Below are 20,462 nucleotides of genomic sequence, written 5' to 3'. Positions count from 1 at the left end.
GGCAGAGGGTTGTGGCCGGGGCCCGGGACGGGGCCGGGTCCGAGCGGCGGCGGCGGCGCTGGTTGTCCTCTCCTCCGGCGGGAGCCCGGCCTGTTCTAGGTTTTTCTTTGATGGGAGGCTTTTCATTATTGATTCTAATTTGCTACTTGTTATTGGTAAGTTCTGTTTTTTATTTCTTCATGATTGAATAGTATTAAGGTATCTGTGTCTAAGAATTTCTCATCAGAAGAATAGTCATTTTAAACAGCTTTTGCAGATGAATTTTGATATAATAAAGCCAATCAATTCAAAATTCTACAATTTACACTTGCCTAGCCTACATGAGACCCTGGGTTTCATAATCAGCCTGATCAAAACTATCTACAATTTGATGAGATTTGAACAACTTCAGTTCTCCTCAAGGACACTTGATGAAATTCATGCCAAATGCCAACCGGAATTATTTTTATGGAAATGAAAAAGCTTAAACTTAAATTTACATGAAAGAGAAAACAAGTAAAATTTCTAAGAACTATTTGAAAACCTGGAAATGTAAGTTGGTTCCATGCCTAGCAATATCAATATATATCTTTAAAAAAACTCCTATACAAGTATATACTTGTATAGGAATTGAAAAAAGTTACAAGAAATGAGGAAGTATCTGAAGAAACAGTCCTATGGGGGGATTGTTTTATGATGAATATGGTATTTAAATTAAATGTAGTGAAGAATGCAGTACCTAAAAATGGTACTGGAATAATTGAAATGGTAAAATACTAAATGAATTCTTTACTCTCATAATGAAAGTCATGAGACTTTAGATGGCTAAAGCACTAAATATAAACTACAAACTTTAAAAATATTTTATACAAGAAAATATTTAAATTTATGCAAAACTCAGAAGCTACATTTGTTAAAATTTCATATATATGACCTTGCAAACTAAGAGCTTAACTTAATTATATTTTCAACTTGCAAATAACCATAATGAAAGCATTTGTTTAATTAAAATGAATAAATAGTACATTATTTCAGGATGTATTTTCTTTTCTAGCATTAAAAGTAAAGATGATTATAAAGCAGAAAAAATATAAAGTTATCTTTGAATATAAAGTATCCCCAAAATACTTAAGACATTTATGTACATGACATTGATTGGAAATTAATTCATTTCTCATCACCTGATCACTACTGAAATCAATAACTAAGTTGTAAGAATTCAAGAGGACCCCAAATTACCCCAAAACTTTGAAAAATGTTCATCAATTTGCTGGAATCTTCTACTAGTTCAAAGCCACAGGGTAAAATATGCACTGATTCACATCTATTTCTCTTGAAAAGGATGGGGAGAAATGGCAGGCACACAGAGCCTCATTGGTGTCCCCCCAAATGTTAAGGAGTAAGAACTGGAGGAAATAGAAAGTCATGAGCCAAATTAAGAACACTATTACTGAAAGAAAAGTGGCACAGGACTAATCACACACACACACACCTAGGATAAAAAGTGGGTTTATTGTCAGGCTGCTCTGCACAGAGAGAGGGACAGCAACAGCAAGCAGGGACAGCAGCAGCGACTCCCCCTTGAATGTTGCCTCTTATTGGCTAGCATCATGGCTGGGGCTAGGGGCGGTTTTAGTTTTGACTGACATAGTGAGCATCCCCTGATCTTGTGGAAGGCAAGTCTTGTTTCTTGGAAAGACAGGCAGTTTCCCTATCTCTCCGAAGGTGGGGGGTAGGGGACAAGAAAATCAGCATGTCCTTTTATCTTCTCAAGGAGAGAACAGGGAAATCACTACATCCCTATCTCAGGGGCTGGAAAGTTGCCTCCCATCTCTCAATGAGAAAATAGGGGGAGACCGGCACATCTCCAGACCAGTAAGTTTTATCTTGGGAATAAGAACAGTATTCATAAAGTGGGGGTGGGGTAAAAGGAAGATGGTTGCAATTAAGCTAACAATTACCTGGGTCTGTTGTCACCAGCACTTGAAAATGATGTTTTTAGAAAGCTAAATGTAATGTGGCAACACTAATTTAGGGAAATAGCCACAACCACATTGCTCTCTTTTGGCCATCTCCCTATCCTGTAACTTAGTACAGGGTGTAAGATGAGAACCCAACATGATCCTTTTCCATATGACTGAGAATGTTAATCCTTTTTGTAAACATATACCCATAATTACACAAACATGCACAGCTTATTAGGTAGCTATTTGGAAGGTAATGTGAATCAAGAAATGGAATGTAGGACAAAGAGCATATGTGCATAGATAATAAAGAGTTCAACTTTGTGTGTCAGAAAGTATCAAGTGAAGATATCTATTGAAAAATGAGGGCAAATCTATGAAATGGGCTGCAGAGATGTGGAGGTCAGTGCCATTTAAGAGAATTTGAAATGACACATTTTGTTGTCATCACTTGCAGGGGACAAGGAAGCAAATGACCAAGAATGGAAACTTAGACAATGACACACACAGCTCACACTGAAAAATGTAAGGCTGAGCCGGGGTGTGGTGGCATATGCCTGTAATACCAGCTACTCAGGAGCCTGAGCAGGAGGATCACAAGTTCAGAGCCAGCCTCAGTAATTTAATGAGGCCCTAAGAAACTTAGTGAGACCCTGTCTCCAAATAAAATATAAAAAGTGCTGCGGATGTGGCTCAGTGGTTAAGTGGTCCTGGGTTCGATCCCTGGTACAGAAAAAAAATGTAAGGCTGCACATTCTATTTCTGAGGTGGGGGGAGGTGAGAAGAACCCCCACAATCAAATAATCTGTGGTTTTTTAAATAGGTTCAGTACTGACACATAGTGGAACACTGGCATGTTCAAATTCCACATTGTTCAATCTTTTAAAATACTTATTTATTTATTCTAATTAGGTATATATGACAGCAGAATGCATTGGGATTCATTGTACACAAATGGAGCACAAGTTTTTATTTCTCTGGTTGCACACAATGAAGCATCACACCATATATGCAGTCATACATGTACCTAGGGTAATGATGTCCATCACATCCATTCAAGCTCTGACATCATAATTTTTTCCTGTCCTTCATGGAATCATCACAGGAGTTAAATAAGATCATGGAAGTAAAGTTTATGAAATACTTAAAGAACCAAGGAAAGAAAGGTGATCCTTAAAGAGGGAGGTTGAAAAGCAGATTCTGGCCTCCTCAACCATGCTTGAGGCAACAACATTTAGGGCCCCAAGAGGACTTAGTTTCCAACAAATACAAATTAAACTGCTATAAGAAGGTAAACATAATGTGCATTTAAATACACATCAAGTAAAAAGGAAGGAAAATGCAGACACGAGAAGAAAAGAGAAGTAAAATGATTGAGAATGATATAAACACTTGCTCAGATAGAGATTTCTACTTAGAAATTAAAAATTAAAATTACAAGAGTGACTGCTGACCTGAGTTGTTTGAATCTTAGCATTGACCTGGGAGAAGAGACTATCATTTAAAGCCAAGTTATGGTTTTCAAGAGGAACACATGATAAATTAGTGATTTAAGAGCTTCAGACAGAAACTTCAATTAAATGATTTAAATTATGCCTTCAGGGTTAGCTAGAATTAACAAACAGGACACCTTCCCTTCAGGTCATTGAGATTATCTTTTACATCAACTACACTCTCCATTTCAGTTTTTGTTTATCGGAAATTATTCTTTTTGAACAGAAACATGGAAAGAAATATCTGCAATAATAATCAAATATCAAACTCAATATTTATATTGGATAAAATTATAATATGTATCACTAGGTTTACCATGATACAGAGAATAGAATTGTCTTCTTACACAACATTCTTCTCAGAACTCCCTTCACCTCTCTGTTCCTCAGGCTGCAGATGAAGGGATTTGGCATGGGAGTCACCATTGTGTACATCAGAACCATAATAGAATCTTTCACATTAGAATTGTTAGATGATGAACATAAGTAGAGACCAGTACTGTCCCCATAGAACAGTGACACCACAGACAGGTGGGAGCCCCAGGTGAAGAAGGCCTTGTGGATACCACAAGAAGAAGGAAAGTTGATATGGAGGGGGAAATTTGTGCATAGAACATGGTGATCAGAAGGAATGGGAGTCCTCCCATGATAAATATCATTAACTCATTAACATGAGTGTCAGAGCAGGCAAGCTTCAGCAGAGCAGATATGTCACAGAAAAAAAGTGTAAGATCAGGTTGTCTGAACAGAAAGACAGTCTGGCCGTGAGCAGAGTGTGCAACATGGAATGGAGCATGGTCAGCACCCGGGACAGCACCACCAGGGAGAGACAGAGTTCAGGGCTCAGGACAGAAGTGTAGTTCAAGAAGCAGATGGCTGCACAGCTGTCATAGGCTATGAACTCCACACAGGAAAGGAGAACAAGGAGAAAGCTCTCGAGATTTCCAAAAATCAGGAAAAAGTACATTTGAATCAGGAAGGCTGCAAAGGGAATGAATGGAACTTGACTCTGCATGTTCTGCAATAGTTTAGGAATGGTCACATAGGAAAAGCAGAGATCAGAGAAAGACAAGTTGCTGAGAAACAAATACATGGGTATGTGGAGAAGAGAATCCAGCAAATGGGAATGATGATGATGCGGTTCCCCAGGATGATGGTAAGATACATGGAAAGGAATAGGGCATAGAACAGGTTCTGGTGCCCTGGCTGGATGGGCAGGCCCACAAGGAGAAACTCTGAGATGAGAGTTTGGTTCCTTCCTATCATCCTCTATCTCCAGTATCTTTCAGAGAAAACAATTAAAAAATCCCTCAATAATCCAAAGAAATGAACATTGTTCTATTATCATACATTATCTGATACTCATTCTATAATAATTAACCTCATTTCCTTTATAATAATTGGAATCTTTAATGCCCGAATGTCTATTCTCCACATCATCATTGATGTCTTTTTCTTAACTTCTAGGGAACATGTTTGAATATTTTATCCTTTCCTAAACATTCTTATCTATTGGCTTCTGAGACAAAATGCTTTGTTATTTTTTATACCTGCCTGACTGCTAATCCCAGGGAAACATAACTGACTCCTGTTCCATCTGTGTCTTATATGTTGATGTTCCTCAAGGATTTTTAATATGCTATTATTATAAATATATATACACCCCCAAGAAAAACTCATCTACTCCAGTGTCTTAGATTACCATTTTAAACTCAGTCGTAGGGTTTGGGGATGTAGCACGGTGATACAGTGCTTCTCTAGTATGCTCAAGACTCTGGGTTTGATCCCCAGTGGTCCAAAAAATAAATTACAAAATAAAATAAAAATCAGTAAGTAATCAATAAATCTCTGTGTCCCATAACCATTATCTTCCCTTCAGTGTGTCATAGGCACCTTAAGCTGAAGATGTCCCTAATGACTCTCATCAGATTGCACTGCCTCTGTACCACCCTCCTATTTATCTACTCTCTCATATTTCAGAAAAGGAATGCAGCATCAGATCTGAAGTCTGTGAGCTGTTTCCATTCATTCTTTTCTCTTACCACTAACTCCAACATACCACATCACATATATTTCACTCCTGATCACAAGGCCACATTCCTAGTCCATGATGTCATCTTATCTCACCTGGACTATTTAAGCAGTCTCTCAAGTCATGTCCCTGTTTCTATGCCTCAGTACCCTTCCCCTTCAATATGCTTTTTCAATTACACAGTAGTATTCTAAGTAGAAATTGATCAACTTTGTCCTGATTAGTGCTTCAAAGGATTGGCATTGCTCTTAAGATAATGTTCCTTTTGAAGGCACAAATGTTGCTTTATTACCTTACCTGCATCTACCACCACTGTCTCACCTGTCCACACAGTGATAATTGCACTCTACTCTGCAGCAATTATGGAATTAATAGCATCTCATACACACTGTTTCTCCTGCTAATCAATTTGTCCCTCTGCTCTCTCTTCACCTGGCTTACCCACACTTACTTTCAGGCATATTACATGACACTTGCTAAGCTAAAACTCCCTTGTGTCCACATGCTAGGGGAGTCCTGCAGCACTTTCCAAAATATCCTCTTCTCTTGTCATATCACTTGCATCTGGATCACAGGTTGATAGCTGACTTCCCACCAGGTTGTGAACTCTACACAGAAAAGGCCATGTCTGCCTCACAACCTGCAGCAGGGCAGCCCCTGGCATGGTGTTCGATGTGGCCAATGCTTCATCTATATTTGTTGCCTGTCCTTCAGAATGAGACATGTCTCTTCAACTTTAAGGAAGTCAACTCTCCTTAAGTAGAATAATCTCTACTTTCATCCACCCAGAATACAAACTCTCTAGACTTCACCACCTAGCACTACATTTTGTCACTGCATTACCAACTTCTCTGATGTAGCTTTCTATTCATGGAAAATATTAGGGTCCATCAGATGCCCTGTCCTTTTCAGCAATACTGATGTGAATGAAACATTCTTCCACTTTAATACAGAAGATGCCATCAAATTGATGTTGGTAAAATAAATCTGAGAGCATTATGTAAATTATTATTAAAGGAGAGGAAAGAAACATATTTTTTAAAGCTCTCCTTTGAGTTCTTCCTCAGAGGAATTAGCCATATATGATGACTAATTTTATGTGTCAGCTTTGCTCGGTCCTGAGGCCAAGTTTTCATCAAATATCACTTTTTCATTGCCATGAAGATATTCTGTTATATGATTAACATTTAAATCAGTAGACTTTAACCAAAGCAGATTATCCTCTATATGATGACCCTTGTATCATCAGTTGAAAAACTTAGAGGAACAAAAGACTTTACTCTCCTTATCAAGAATTCTGCCCCCAAAAGATTTTTCTCCCCTAAGGAAGAATTCTGCCTCCAGAGTGCTCTGGATTCAAAAGTATAACATTCGGGGCACAGCCGACCGCCTGCGCGGTAGACAGACCATCGCAGCTGGAGGAGGGGCCCAGCCACCTGCCCGTGCAGTCACCTGACCGAGCTCTGGACAAACATAAGGTTTCCCCACACCCCACACCTCATCAAACACCTTATGAGAAAAATTGATGGAACTCATCTTGGAAAATCCCACCAACCCTTAAAACCCACCAACCACCAGCTCGGTTCTGCAGCTGATCAGGCACCTGGTTTTCATCTCAGAGAATAAGAGGAGAGAGGCCACAGGTGGAAGCTCAAGTCCTCTCACACTGACTACCACCACCACCCTGAACTCAGAGACTCAAGCTAGGAATAGATAATGCCACCAACTGGAAGAAAAGAAAACAGAGTTCTGAGAGACATTTTTTTTCTTTCTTTTTTTCTCTTCTCTCTCTCTTTTCATCCAATCATCCAGTCTCCTCTACCCTTCCCCCTCTGGTCCTCGCAACCTCAACATATGTGAAACCAAGAATTGTGCATGAAAAAGGTCTTTAACAACTGAATCACCAGAATAATATAATATAGAGGAATTACATATGCCCCTCCTCCCTCTCCGCTTTTTAGTTCTTTTTTTCTCTTATTTTCTTTTTCCCACTCTCTTTTTTCTCTTTCTCTCCTTGTTATTTGTTATTCTCCTTCTTACTCCCTCTATCCCACTTGCAACCCCCTAAATTTTACTATTTATAAGTAGGGTAATACAGATAGGAATTTGAATCTATACATTCTTCCATAAATTACCCATCTGTTGGTTAGAGCTTTCCAAAGTTACTGAGTTAGATTAACCCCATACCCTCACTCCTTTCCCCCTAAACATAACATCCTACACCTGAAATTCAGTTTTCTTCAAGCTACCAGAAATGGTATGCCTTTCATGAAACTAATGACTATATTTGTAAACGATAATTGAAACCAACATTTGGAGACATAGAGTCTAGCTATAAATGTAGTAATAAGGAAAATGTGTGCTTAGATGATGTTCTATTGATATTGAGAACTGTTAACATTGTCTTTCTCCACAAAAGGAAGACTTTGCAACTATACAAGAGCAATATAAATATATAGGGGGAAAATCAATAACACAACAGTTTCATCAAGCAGAAAGAAAGGTGAGCAGTATGAAAAGACAAGGAAAGAAAGGACCACAAGCAATGCAGTTCAACTCAACTTCAGAAGAGGTAATATCTGAAGCAGATGGAATGTCAGATAAAGAATTCAGGATATACATGCTTCAGATGATCTGGAGTCTCAAGGAAGACATTAGACAGCAAAATCAGACAATGAAAGATCACTTTGACAATGAATTACATAAACAAATCCAAGAAGCAAAAAAATCAACTATACAGGGAGATAGAGGTTATAAAAAACAAACAAACAGAAATCCTAGAAATGCAGGAAGCAATAAACCAAATTAAAAACTTAAAGTACTATCAGCAGAGTAGAACACTTAGAAGATAGAACATCAGACAATGAAGACAAAGTATTTCAACTTGAAAAGAACATAGACAGCTCAGCGAGACTGTTAAGAAACCATGAGCAGAACATCGAAGAAATATGGGATAACATAAAGAGACCAAACTTAAGAGTTATTGGGATACAGGAAGGTATAGAGGTCCAAACCAAAGAAATGAGCAATCTGTTCAATGAAATAATACAAGAAAACTTCCCAGACTTGAAGAATGAAACAGAATCCGAAATCCTAGAAGCCTATAGGATGCCGAATGTGCAAAATCGTAAGAGATCCACACCTAGACACATTATAATGAAGATGTCCAACATACAGAATAAGGAGAGAATTTTAAAAGCTACAAGAGAAAGGAAGCAGATTACATTTAGGGGTAAATCAATCAGGATAACAGCTGATCTTTCAACACAGACTCTGAAAGCTAGAAGATCCTGGAACAACATATTTCAAACACTGAAAGAAAATGGGTTCCAACTAAAAATCGTGTATCCAGTGAAATTAAGCTTCAGGATGGAAGATGAAATTAAAACCTTCCACGATAAACAAAAGTATAACATTCACTCTTCCCTGGTCTGCAATCTTCTGTTTTTCACTGCATACTGTGAATTTCGAAATATTCAAATTATATGGATTATGTTCTTAAATTCACACACAAAATCATAGATATATGTATCATATTAATTCTTATACTCAGACCTAATAAACCCCAGTATGTCACAAAGCTGTAAAAGAAAGCAAAAGAAGAACTTTAACACATGTGGGAAGCTCATTTTGCTAAAATGAAATGAATGAGTATAACTGCTGGTAATTTCACCCTGCTGATGGTGTTTAACACTGCCTGCCGCATTAGCAATATGTGCCCCTAAATATTAGGTGTTGGCATTATATTGAGAAGAAATATGTAGACCATGCATCAGAATTTTTCATTCACTGGGGTGTGAGTAGAATGATCTCATGTGTTAGGAATATATACAGGGACAACAAACCACAGACATCACCTACTGATGTCATCACTGATGACCCAGTGAACTTCTACAGCTTAAAATCCATAGTTTTCAACCTGACCCGAACATAAGATAAGAATCAGCTAGGGCAGTGTTTCTAAAATTTAACATGCATGCAAGTCACTTAGGGATTCTGTTAAAAACCTAATCTGATTCTGTAACTCAACTTCTACATTTTAAATGGACACTAAGATGATATCAGTACTGCTGTCACTGAAATGCACTTCAGTAGTAAACACATACATTGTCATTAAAGGCAGGTTATCGAGCCCTTTCGGATAAATTTAATCATAATCCATGATAGGAGGCCCATGTCCATGCCTTCCTAATGCCAAGTTTTTTAGAGCTCTATAGGGGAATGTAAAGTAAAGAATGCTCAAGAATTATTATAGCACTGAACTCGTATTCACAAGACTATTTTTAAGGGCAAATGATGCAATCATTGCAAGCACATTGCACAATAAGTTATAGCAATGAATATTATTATCAACAAAACATAAAAATGTTAAACAAACATTAATCAAAGTATTAAAACCATGTGAGAAAGTCTTGGGAGGCAGAAAGATGGAAAAGAAGAAACTTAACAATATAAACAATTATTCTGCTGAACATCATACAATCTGGGAATTAAAGACAATCACATTTGAAAGACAGACAAGAGCTCATTCACTCTGCTACCAACTCATCCAGGGTGGCTGAGGGTGACTCCAGGGCCCTGACCCAAGATCCTTTTCCCCTTATTCATTAGAGACACAGGAAGTAACAGTCTCCATAGTCTTCACCTAACTGCACCATCCCTTCTCATTCTTCCCCTTCTGCTCAGAGAAGTCTGAGGAGCTCTGCATCCCAGAGGAATACCAAGGCTGGAGGAACTCATTACAGACAAAATAATTAGCCAGGACCTCTCAGAGACTAATTCTCCCAGAGTCCTGTAGTGGTGACTCATGACAGCCTCTGTTCACACCAGACCATCCTTTGGGGAAGGTGAAGATGCTAAGCAGCTCAGGACAGGTGTTTTCTCGTTGCCTGTTGGGGAAGGGGCAGGAGACCTGTGTGGCTGCAGCCTACATTTCAGGAGGTGAAGGTGGATGGCTGCAGAAACCATGAAGTAATCAGGGACCACATTGTGAATGTCCCAACCTATCTTAGGAGTTTAAGAGTTTAGGCTTTATCCTGTGGATAACAGTGATCCATCAGTGGTCTTTGAGTAGAGTACTGCCATGAAACTCATGTTTCAGAAACATTGAAAGGATGGCAGAACCTGTTATTTCTCCCCGTCTTGCTTCTCATGGTCAGTAGGAGAGGAAGAAATGCATTTAACAAGGATTAGCCTTCTATGATTAAAACATATGCAGATATAAAGAAATCAGAAGAATAAGAAAAAATTAACTCCCCAGACCATGTCCAATTCTTCTTCATGTAATGATTAGATATTATTGATAGCTTTTTGAAAAACTAATTGACTTCTGCACCACATTTAGCACATTTTCTGTGGAAATTCTTGAGCACCCAGGAAAATAATCATCCCTTCCTCTATGTCATGTCTCTTCCTAGTGCCAAGAATATTCTTTCCCCACATTTGATTGGGAAGCCAGGTTTGGTGTATATAATTCACCTTCTCACCATTCATCCCTCTTCACCATCATCAGCTTCAGGATCTTACATAGTGACACATTGCAAATTTCCTTCCTAGGGACCGCATCCTGATGGGTGTCACTTTTATTGGTTCTATATTTTAATAAGGTCTGTTAAAGGACTTGGAAATATAAAGTGCCACACAAACTATTCCCAGGATCTCAGATGCCACCTTCTCTGTTCCAGTTGTGTGGAGTAACAAAGTTTCCCCTTGGTGATCAATGTCAACTACCCCTTGCACAGTAGCAACTCTGCTGTTTGCACATTAGCTAACACATGAATCATAAAATGGTCAAACGAAGGATGGTTATATCCCTTGGCAGAAGAGCATGTCCCTTCAGAACTATACACTTCTAATGCACCGTCCTAAGTTTTCTCAGCCACTTATTTCAGTCAGTGTTGCAATGATCTTTACCATGTGAAAGCACTGCACATTCATCCTGCTCCATCTCACCTTGGCTTTTGCTTTGAGACATCTCTGGATCCACAGAGCAGAATGTCATGGGGAATCTCCTCAGCACTCAGACAAACATTAAAATCTACCATCCATTTTCTATAAACTGTTGTACAGAATGTGAAAGTGGAAATCCAGTTTTTCCAGCACCAAATATTAAAGAGACTACTGTACCAGTTTCCACCAGTACAATGAAATATCTAGCACAGTCAACTTATAAACAGGTTCATTTATTCACAGTTTGCGGAGTTAGAATGGCAAATGGTCTGGTGCAGCCTTGGCCAGGTCAGCCCTGGCATGATCACCTCATGGTGTGGGATAGGGATGGCAGAGGACAGATCACATCTCAAACTAGAATAGAGATTCCATGATCCTTTTCAAATCATCCACAATGACCTAAGGACTTTCTACAATTTTCTGCCACTTAACCATAGCAACTCCTATACTGCAATACTTAGTCTAGGCCTTTATGTATGAGCCCTTGACAGACAGCCAACATTAAAACATGGTAAATTGGCACAGGAAAAGATCAACAACAATATCTAATCATAAGTTAGAACACTTAAAGCATATACTATAATAAATTGTCTTAGTGATCTCTCTTGCTAATATCTTTAGTTTTTAGTTGTATATGGACAAAATACCTTTATTTTATCTATCTTTTTATGTGTGCCTCACATGTACTAAGGCGAGCGCCCCATCACTGAGACACAACCTCAGTCCCTCCCCCTAAAATCTTACTATACTATATTCATTCTTCTTCTACCTGTCACACTGTATCATGATAAAGTGCCTACAGGGTAAGATAAAGTGAGGTTAATGACCTAGACTTTGTTATGTAGCATTAGCTCCATAATATAATGCTCACTTGAAGGTTCACTTGAACCTTACCAAGTAAATTTCATTATGTGAGGTTTACTTATTCCACAGCAATGCAAAAAAGGGCAATCAGATGCCACTTGTATAAACTGCTATGCTCCTAAGATTTTTCAAATCATTCTCAGTCTAATACTTGATTTATTTTTATGGATTATCCAACTATTTTTCCAAAAGTCCCCAATGTAGGCTCCAACAGCACAGGATTTCTGTCCATTGCCTAAATGGGCAATGACTGTTCATTCATCCCTGAGCTCTCCATCCCCACCTTTCCCCAAAGTACAGTAGGGTGTGATCAGTGACTTTAATCAGTCACCATCCAGGACTCTGATAATTTGCCTTGAAGAGGTCCTGGATAATTACTTTGTGCCTAATGAGTTAGGCCCGAATCTGGACTCCCCTGAGATGCAGAGCCTCTCGGGGCCGGGGATGGCTAGAAGGTGAGACATGAGAAGGGATGGCAGAGACACGTGATGACTACCGAGGACGTTACTTAATATGCTTGTAATGAATAAAGGGGAGCAAGATCTTGGGTCAGGGCCCAGAGTTACCCTCAGACACCCTGGGTAAGTTGTCAATATGCCAGGTTGTATGATGTTCTGCCAGGTAAGTTTTCAGGTGTGACAACTTCCCTCTTTTCCATCCAGCTGCCTTCCAAGACTTTGCCACAGAATAGAAATATATTGACTAATGTTCATCACTTATAACACTTTTTATTAATAACACTGCTCACTAATGTTACTTACTGTGCAGTGAATCCTCAAAGGTCACAGCATTTTGACATACCAGGCCTGTAAGACAGGGTTCAGTGCAGTAACAGTTCTTAACCTTTCTTTATTTTACATTCACCTAAGGAGCTTTAAAAAGCTTTGCACAAGTCACTTCACAGAGATTCCAGTTAAGTTATCTGAAGGTGCTCAGTAATCTGAGTTAAACGGCAGTGTGTATATTTGCTACTCAAGTGCTGCCCAGTGATCACAGAATTGACACCACTACTTGGGTATTCATTTAAAGTGTATGGTCGGAGCTACAGCACCAGAACGAATATCTTAAGGGCAGGTAATTTGCATGTGTGTTGAGTTTAGAAACACTGCCCTACATGATTCCTGTGTGCATCCCAGAGTGAGGATATTGGATTTAATGGCTGAAGAAGAGGAAGCTCAGTGGATAAAACGTCTGCATGTGCTATCTCTGATTTTGTGATCCCTGCACAGCTTCTTGACACAAAGATAGTCCTGCAAACTCAAAATGTAAGCAAAAGTCTGAGAAAAGAGGTACATGATTTTCTCCTCATGTTTCTTCCCTTTATGATGCCAACACATGGTGTCCAAAGGTACAAACTGTTAATGCAGTTCTGTTAAACATCAGCAGTGGGGTGGACTTCCCAGCAGTAGGACTCATTTATATCATTTAGTGAATGAGTTTCCCACATCTCTTAATGTTCCTCCTCTGCATTTTTGATGACCTGGAGACAGACTGGGTTTTTGTTTGTTTGTTTGGTACTGGGGATTGAACCCAGAGGAGCTCAACCATTGAACCACATCTCCAGACCATTTTTTTTATGTTTTAGTAGAGACAGGGTCTCTCTGGGTTGCTTAGAGCCTTGCCAAGTTGCAGAGGATGGCTTTGAAACCATGATCCTTCTGACTCAGCCTCCCAAGCCACGGGAATTGCAGAGATGTGCAACCCTGCTCAACCATACTGAGCTTTATCAACCAAGGTTACCCAAAGAAAGCAGTGTGTGTGTGTGTGTGTGTGTGTGTGTGTGTGAGAGAGAGAGAGAGAGAGAGAGAGAGAGAGAGAGAGAGATTGATTTTAACGGTATAGCCCACATAGTACTGAGGATTCTTAATTCAGAAATCTGCAGGGCAGTCCTGCCTACTGGAGTCCCTGGAAGAATAGATGGTACAGCATTGAGATCACAGCATTTTGGAGGCAGAATTCTTTCTCTTCAGAAGAGTGAAGTCTTTTCTCTTATGACCTTCTACTGGCAGTAGCAAGGCTCATCACATTTGGGGGGGCAATCTACTTCACTCAAAGTCCACTAATTTAAACTTCTATATATTATAAAATACCTTCATACCAACATTCAGAACTGGTATTTTACAACAGTCTGATAACAGAACCTACCCATGTTGACACATGAAACTAATCATCACATGTGATATTGACATCTGAGGACAAACTCAAGTGAGAACTTAAAAAATGCAAATTTCTTCTGCTTTCCCACACTTTATAAAATGCTCATCATATCAATGAATTTGTGTGGATCAATGCCTAAAGATGTTTTAAGTCATTGGTGTGACTGAAAAGTACAGTGCTTCCGACATACCCTAATATTTTTTTTTTTATAAATACAAAACTACATGTGTGAAGTTGGTGATAGAGTGTCAAAATTTAGTGCTAAATGGTGAAATCTAGTAAGTTTGTATTCTGGGAGGATTTAAGAACTGTGATTGTTTTACCTAATGGGAGTTTTCTCTGCCTTTGAAGTTGAAGGAATTTTTCTCATCCTGAAGGACAGCCAACAAATATGGATGAAGCATTGGCCACATCAGTCACCCTGCCAGGGGCTGCCCTGCTGCAGGCAAGAGGCAGACATGGCCTGGGAAGTCAGCCATCTACCTGTGATCAGGACATTCACTGCTATGGGATGAGAACAGGAGGCAGTGCAGACAGCAACCGAACTCACCCAGGGTGGGGACACAGGGAGGTTTAGTTTCGCAAGTGTCATAAACATCCCTGAATGATAAATCAAAATAAGACAACTGAAAGAGGAAGCAGAGGGGAGAAAGTGATAGATTGGAGGAACACCAAGTATGAAATTTTAGAGGCAATAAATTTAGATTTACAGTCCAGCAGCACTGGAGAACGGAAGGCTTGTGTCACTTGGGCGCAAGATGAGACCATGGAGGGAGACACAGCTCAGGTAACGAAGCACCATTTGTGCCCTTCAAAGAAACTTTACCTTTATCTTAAGAGCAATGAGAATATCCTGAAGCATGAATCAGGAGAGATGACCTGATTTCCATCTCAGAATGACACAATGTGAATGAATCATATTGAATGAGAAGGTATTTAAGGTGTGAAGTTAGTCCCCTGAAACAGGGGACTAACTTGAGTCTCACCTGGACTACTAGGAATGTGGTTTTTGTGATGAGGAGTGGATGAAGTAGCAGAGGAATGAAATGTAGAATATATGGAATGTGATAGATATGACTGGATTTGATGGTGCCAGAGAAGAATGGAAGGAAAAAAGTTCATACATTGTCAATTGGATCTTGCATTCCTTTATTGAAATGTGATACAGCAGAAGAGGAGGAGAGTAGTATGGATGCAACACACCATGCTGAATTTCATTAGGAACCTTTGAGCTGAAGACACCTATGATACATCCAAGAGAAGAGGACCGTCAAGCAGTGGCATGCAGAGTTCTGTGGGTGAGAGAGACGTCTCTGCCCAAGTTTAAATATTAATCTAAGTATTTGGCATATGGTGAGATTTTTCTTGTGGTTCTATATAGAATTATAAAAGAATGGGATTTACAAAAATATTTGAGGAACATCATCCTATAAGATATTATAAAGCAGAAACCAATTACAGTTGCTAAGAATGACCAGTCAGGAAGGGAAGAGAAAATCCAACACTCCTTTTGTGACAGAAGCAAACAGATAAGTATTTAGGAAAGAATGGGCTACTGAAACATGTTGAAAAGAAGATGAGAAAAAGTAATAAATGATCATAGAGATTAAAGACACTTGAAGATTATACTTATTGTGATGGTGGTGGGATCAACTATTGTAGAACACGTAAACACTGTGTATGAGAAAAACATGATCATTTTCACTTGGGTTTTTAAAGGGACTTTTTATTTCTCTTAAAGGTATTGGAGAGAGATAATAATGGGGAAAAACCAAACTCTCATCTCAGAGTTCCTCCTCCTGGGCCTGCCCATCCAGCCAGAGCACCAGAACCTCTTCTATGCCCTGTTCCTGGCCATGTATCTTACCACCGTCCTGGGGAACCTCCTCATCATCACCCTCATTTGCCTGGACTCCCATCTTCACACTCCCATGTATTTGTTTCTCAGCAACTTGTCCCTCTCTGACCTCTGCTTTTCCTCTGTCACCATGCCCAAATTGCTACAGAACATGCAGAGTGAAGTCCCTTCCATCCCCTATGCAGGCTGCCTGACACAAATATACTTCGTCCTATTTTTTGGAGACCTTGGGAACTTCATCCTCATGGCCATGGCCTATGACCGCTATGTGGCCATCTGCTTCCCCCTGCACTACACCACCATCATGAGCCCCAAGCTCTGTCTCTCCCTGGTGGTGCTGTTCTGGGTGCAGACCACGTTCTATTCCTTGTTGCACACCCTGCTAGTTAACAGATTGTCCTTCTGTGCAGACAATGTGATCCCGCACTTTTTCTGTGAAATATCCGCCCTGCTAAAGCTGGCCTGCTCTGACACTCAAGTAAATGAGTGGGTGCTATTTATTATAGGAGGAATTGTTGTTGTCATCCCCTTCCTACTCATTCTTGTGTCCTATGCAAAGATAGTGTCCTCCATTCTCAAGGTCCCTTCTGCTCGAGGTATCCGTAAGACCTTCTCCACCTGTGGCTCCCACCTCTCTGTGGTGTCACTGTTCTATGGGACAGTCATTGGTCTGTACTTATGTCCATCAGCTAATAAAACTACTGTGAAAGACACTGTCATGGCTCTGATGTACACGGTGGTCACTCCCATGCTGAACCCCTTCATCTACAGCCTAAGGAACAGAGAAATAAAGGGAGCCCTAGGAAGGGCTCTTTTTAGAAAGAAAATTTCCTTCTGTGTGTGAAGGGCTTTTAACATAATTATTAAATTAATATTCTTAGTGATATTAATATTGGAATATTTTCTCAGAATTTTCCCTCACCATGGGAACTTTGGCTCAAGTAGCATAGGATATAACTGTTCAATAGGCAAAAGAAAGGAACTTTAGCAGATCCGTGGACTAGGGAAGGTGGTCTTGTGGGTCTAACTTTGCTTTCCTCTCTGTCTTTCCCAGTTGATGCTGGAAAAGCCTAGGTAAAACTACATTTTATGTGCTCTCCAATTCTTACATTCTGAAGTTATCCCTAGATCTTTCAATTTTATCTCAAGTCAGCTTTGACTATGGTATCATTTTAAAATAGTGCTCCATAATCTGAGATTAATACTCAAGAACTTCCCAATAACTCAATCTCCCAGCAAACCTCCAGTGTTTCTTACATAATATTCCTGCACAAATTCTGTCGTCATTCTACCTCCTAACTTTTCTACGCCCCTTTTTTATTTTTATGTCTACATTGTCTTTTATTCTCTATCATGTCAATAAATTTTTCTAACCTTCTGTTCAATAGTGTCATTGAACAATTTTGTGTTCACTTGTAATTAACTAATCCAGGAACCCTAGAATTTATTGACCCAGCATGGGGGAAAAAAATTAAAGATCATGGGAAATTTTCTGTTTTTAAAGTTGCCTCTCTTTTGTGTAATATTTTGACTTTGCAGAAGGTCCTTGTATGCTTTTTATTGTACCCCCATGACAATTGGAAGGAAGTAGAGAAGCTATTCTGACTTATTTTCAGACTAAAGTCTAGGAAGTTCAACAACTTTTCATGCCATCCAGTGGGTCAGTTGTTAAGTCTGTGTAAGATCAGAGACTGAAAAGTCTTTTCATTTTCTCCCACTTCCAAATGAAGGGGAGTAACTATTCTTTTCTAAAATTTTAGCACCATCAAGACATGGACTGTTTCTGACCTTGGTCCATTCATTTATTTAATCATCCTCTCTAACTGATGATATTCAGATCCATTCCTTTCATATAGTCTACTGATCTCACTACTTTATCTGAAGGCCAGATCTTTCTTTGAAGCTCTCAACTCTCCTTTTTTTTAAGCTTTACGTGCTATATTTTTATTTATTCATTTTTTAATTTATTCTTTTTAGATATACATGACAGTACTGTGTATTTTTTATATATAAACTTTTTAAAAGCTTATTTATTTATTTGAGAGAGAGAGAGAGAGAGAGAGAGAGAGAGAGAGAGAGAATATGAATCTTTTTTATAGATGGACACAACACAATGCCTTTATTTTTATGTGGTCCTGAGAATAGAACCCGGGTCCTGCCCATTCTAGGCGAGTGCTCTACTGTCACAGCCCGGCTGGCTGGGCAAAATAACCGGGGGGTGACGAACAACTTGTGTACATTGATACAGCAGGAGTGGAAGCCATTTATTGTAGGATCTGAGCGATATTTATACATTTTACACAGCTTATCTAATTAGCATAAAATAGATACAGCAGTCAACCAATAAGGAATCTCCACACTTAATGGCTTGCTTTTGTTACTTTACAAACTATTCCCTCTGGCTGTAAACAAGTCAGGATGGCACCTGGTATTTTGCCAGGCGCCATCCAGACTTGTTTACAGACTCTAACATTTCTCTGGCAAAATACCAGGTGCCATCCTGACTTGTTTACAGACTCTAACACTCTACCACTGAGCCACAATCCCAGCCCAGTATTGTGTATTTTGACATAGTATACATTCATGGAGCATATCTTAGTCTAATTAGGATCCCATTCCTGTGGTTGTACCTGATATAGAGTTTCACTTGAGTATTCATATATGAACATAGGAAAGATATGTCCAGTTCATTCCACTGTCTTTCCTGATGCTATTTCCACTCCTTTCCCTTCATTCCCCTTTGTCTAATCCACTAAACTGTTATTCTCTCTCTCCTTATTGTGTGCTAGCATCCACATATCAGAGAGAATATTCGACTTCTGGTTTTTGGGGGATTGGCCTATTTCTCTTAGCATGATAATCTCCAGATCCATTCATTTACTGCCAAATGTCTTAAAGTCTCCTGGGCTCTGACTCTGGAGACCACCTGACTCACAGAAGCAACTATACTTTGCAGGTGCTGTTGGGCACCCAGATGTCTCTAGCTCCACTGATGCTTGATAACAGCTGCAGAAAAACTTGAGATAAAAGGTCTTAGGTGAAGTTTCTTAATTAGACTAAGATATGCTCCATGAATGTATAATATGTCAAAATACACAGCACTGTCATGTATATCTAAAAAGAATAAAATTAAAATTGAATAAATAAAACAATATAGCACATAAAGCTTAAAATGTCAAATGGTGTTTTTTTATTATTTTTTAATTGTTGGTAGCTCTTTATTTTATTTATTTATTTATATGTGGTACTGAGAATCGAACCCAGTGCCTCACACATGCCAGGCAAGTACACTACCACTGAGCCACAGCCACAAATGGTGGCTGTTAGAAAATATATGGTTCCGTTTTTTGGACATAATCTTGATGCCCAAGCTTTCTCTCCTCTTCTAGCATCTCAAACAACCATGTCATGACCCACATGTGAAACCTTAGCCCCAGTGAACCCATAGCCAGCTAGTGGCAAAGCTGAGTCTAGAACTCGCAGCCCAGGGTTCTGTCCTCTGCACCAGCTGTGCGACTGATAGAGAAAGTGGCTGGACCTTCCAGGTTTGGGGGAAGCCATGTTGGGAGGTGCAGCACCTGGTGGGTCCTTGGTCTCTGCTATTTTTCTTCAGGAGGCCTCTTCTCTAGGATTGGTCAGTGAGGACCCCGGGATTTGAGATAAAGCTTGAGCAAAGAGAATGGTGAGGAAAAGGGATTCCAGGGAACTGCTCCTCAGTGACCTCTGGTCTTCAGCTCCAGTCTGTAAAGTGGCAGAGACCAGGGCACAGATGCAGTTCACCACCCTCAGCCTCCTTGCTGCAAATTAAGACAGAAGGTGGTAAGAGAAAACTCTCTCATTTCTCTCTTCATAGAGCCAGTCCTCCCCTTGGGTTGCCTGGGGAATGAGGGGGGAGTGTTGGTTTCATTGCTGGTCCTGATCCAGTGGTGCCTCTCTGCACATCTGCAGGGGCTCTGTGGCTGGTTTCAGAGACTCTGATGGTTCTCTGAATTTAGATTGTGAATTTGGTGGGTCGTAGTTATGGTGTCTCCCCTCAGTAATTTAATGGTTCACTTTGACATGCCCTGTTTATGGGAACCAGAGTAAAGTTCCAAAGAGAAAATACAAGACAGTGATAGCACCTAAGAACAATGATCAGAGAAGGGGACTTTCAGTCTCCATTTCTC

The 20,462-nt window shown here is 39.6% G+C and overlaps 1 protein-coding gene and 1 pseudogene across 1 annotated transcript; one reads left to right on the top strand and one right to left on the bottom strand.

The window, feature by feature from the left end:
• Positions 1–3,748: 3,748 nt before the first annotated feature.
• On the bottom strand, positions 3,749–4,529 carry LOC143642319 (olfactory receptor 1468-like; annotated as a pseudogene).
• An 11,669-nt stretch (positions 4,530–16,198) lies between these two features.
• LOC143642254 (olfactory receptor 1E5-like) lies at positions 16,199–17,140 on the top strand. The gene has a single exon (XM_077110539.1). The coding sequence runs from the start codon at positions 16,199–16,201 to the stop codon at positions 17,138–17,140; it is 942 nt and encodes a 313-aa protein (XP_076966654.1).
• The last annotated feature ends 3,322 nt before the right edge of the window (positions 17,141–20,462 follow it).

Source organism: Callospermophilus lateralis, chromosome 11 (genome assembly GCF_048772815.1).
Source record: "Callospermophilus lateralis isolate mCalLat2 chromosome 11, mCalLat2.hap1, whole genome shotgun sequence".
NCBI lineage: Eukaryota > Metazoa > Chordata > Mammalia > Rodentia > Sciuridae > Callospermophilus > Callospermophilus lateralis.
The sequence above is the reverse complement of the archived record's forward strand: the minus strand, read 5'-3'. Positions and strand labels throughout refer to the sequence as shown.

What these genes read in the sequence shown, in the direction of transcription:
- LOC143642254 (XM_077110539.1), top strand. Translation starts at nt 16,199, where the DNA reads ATGGGGAAAAACCAAACTCTCATCTCAGAGTTCCTCCTCCTGGGCCTG.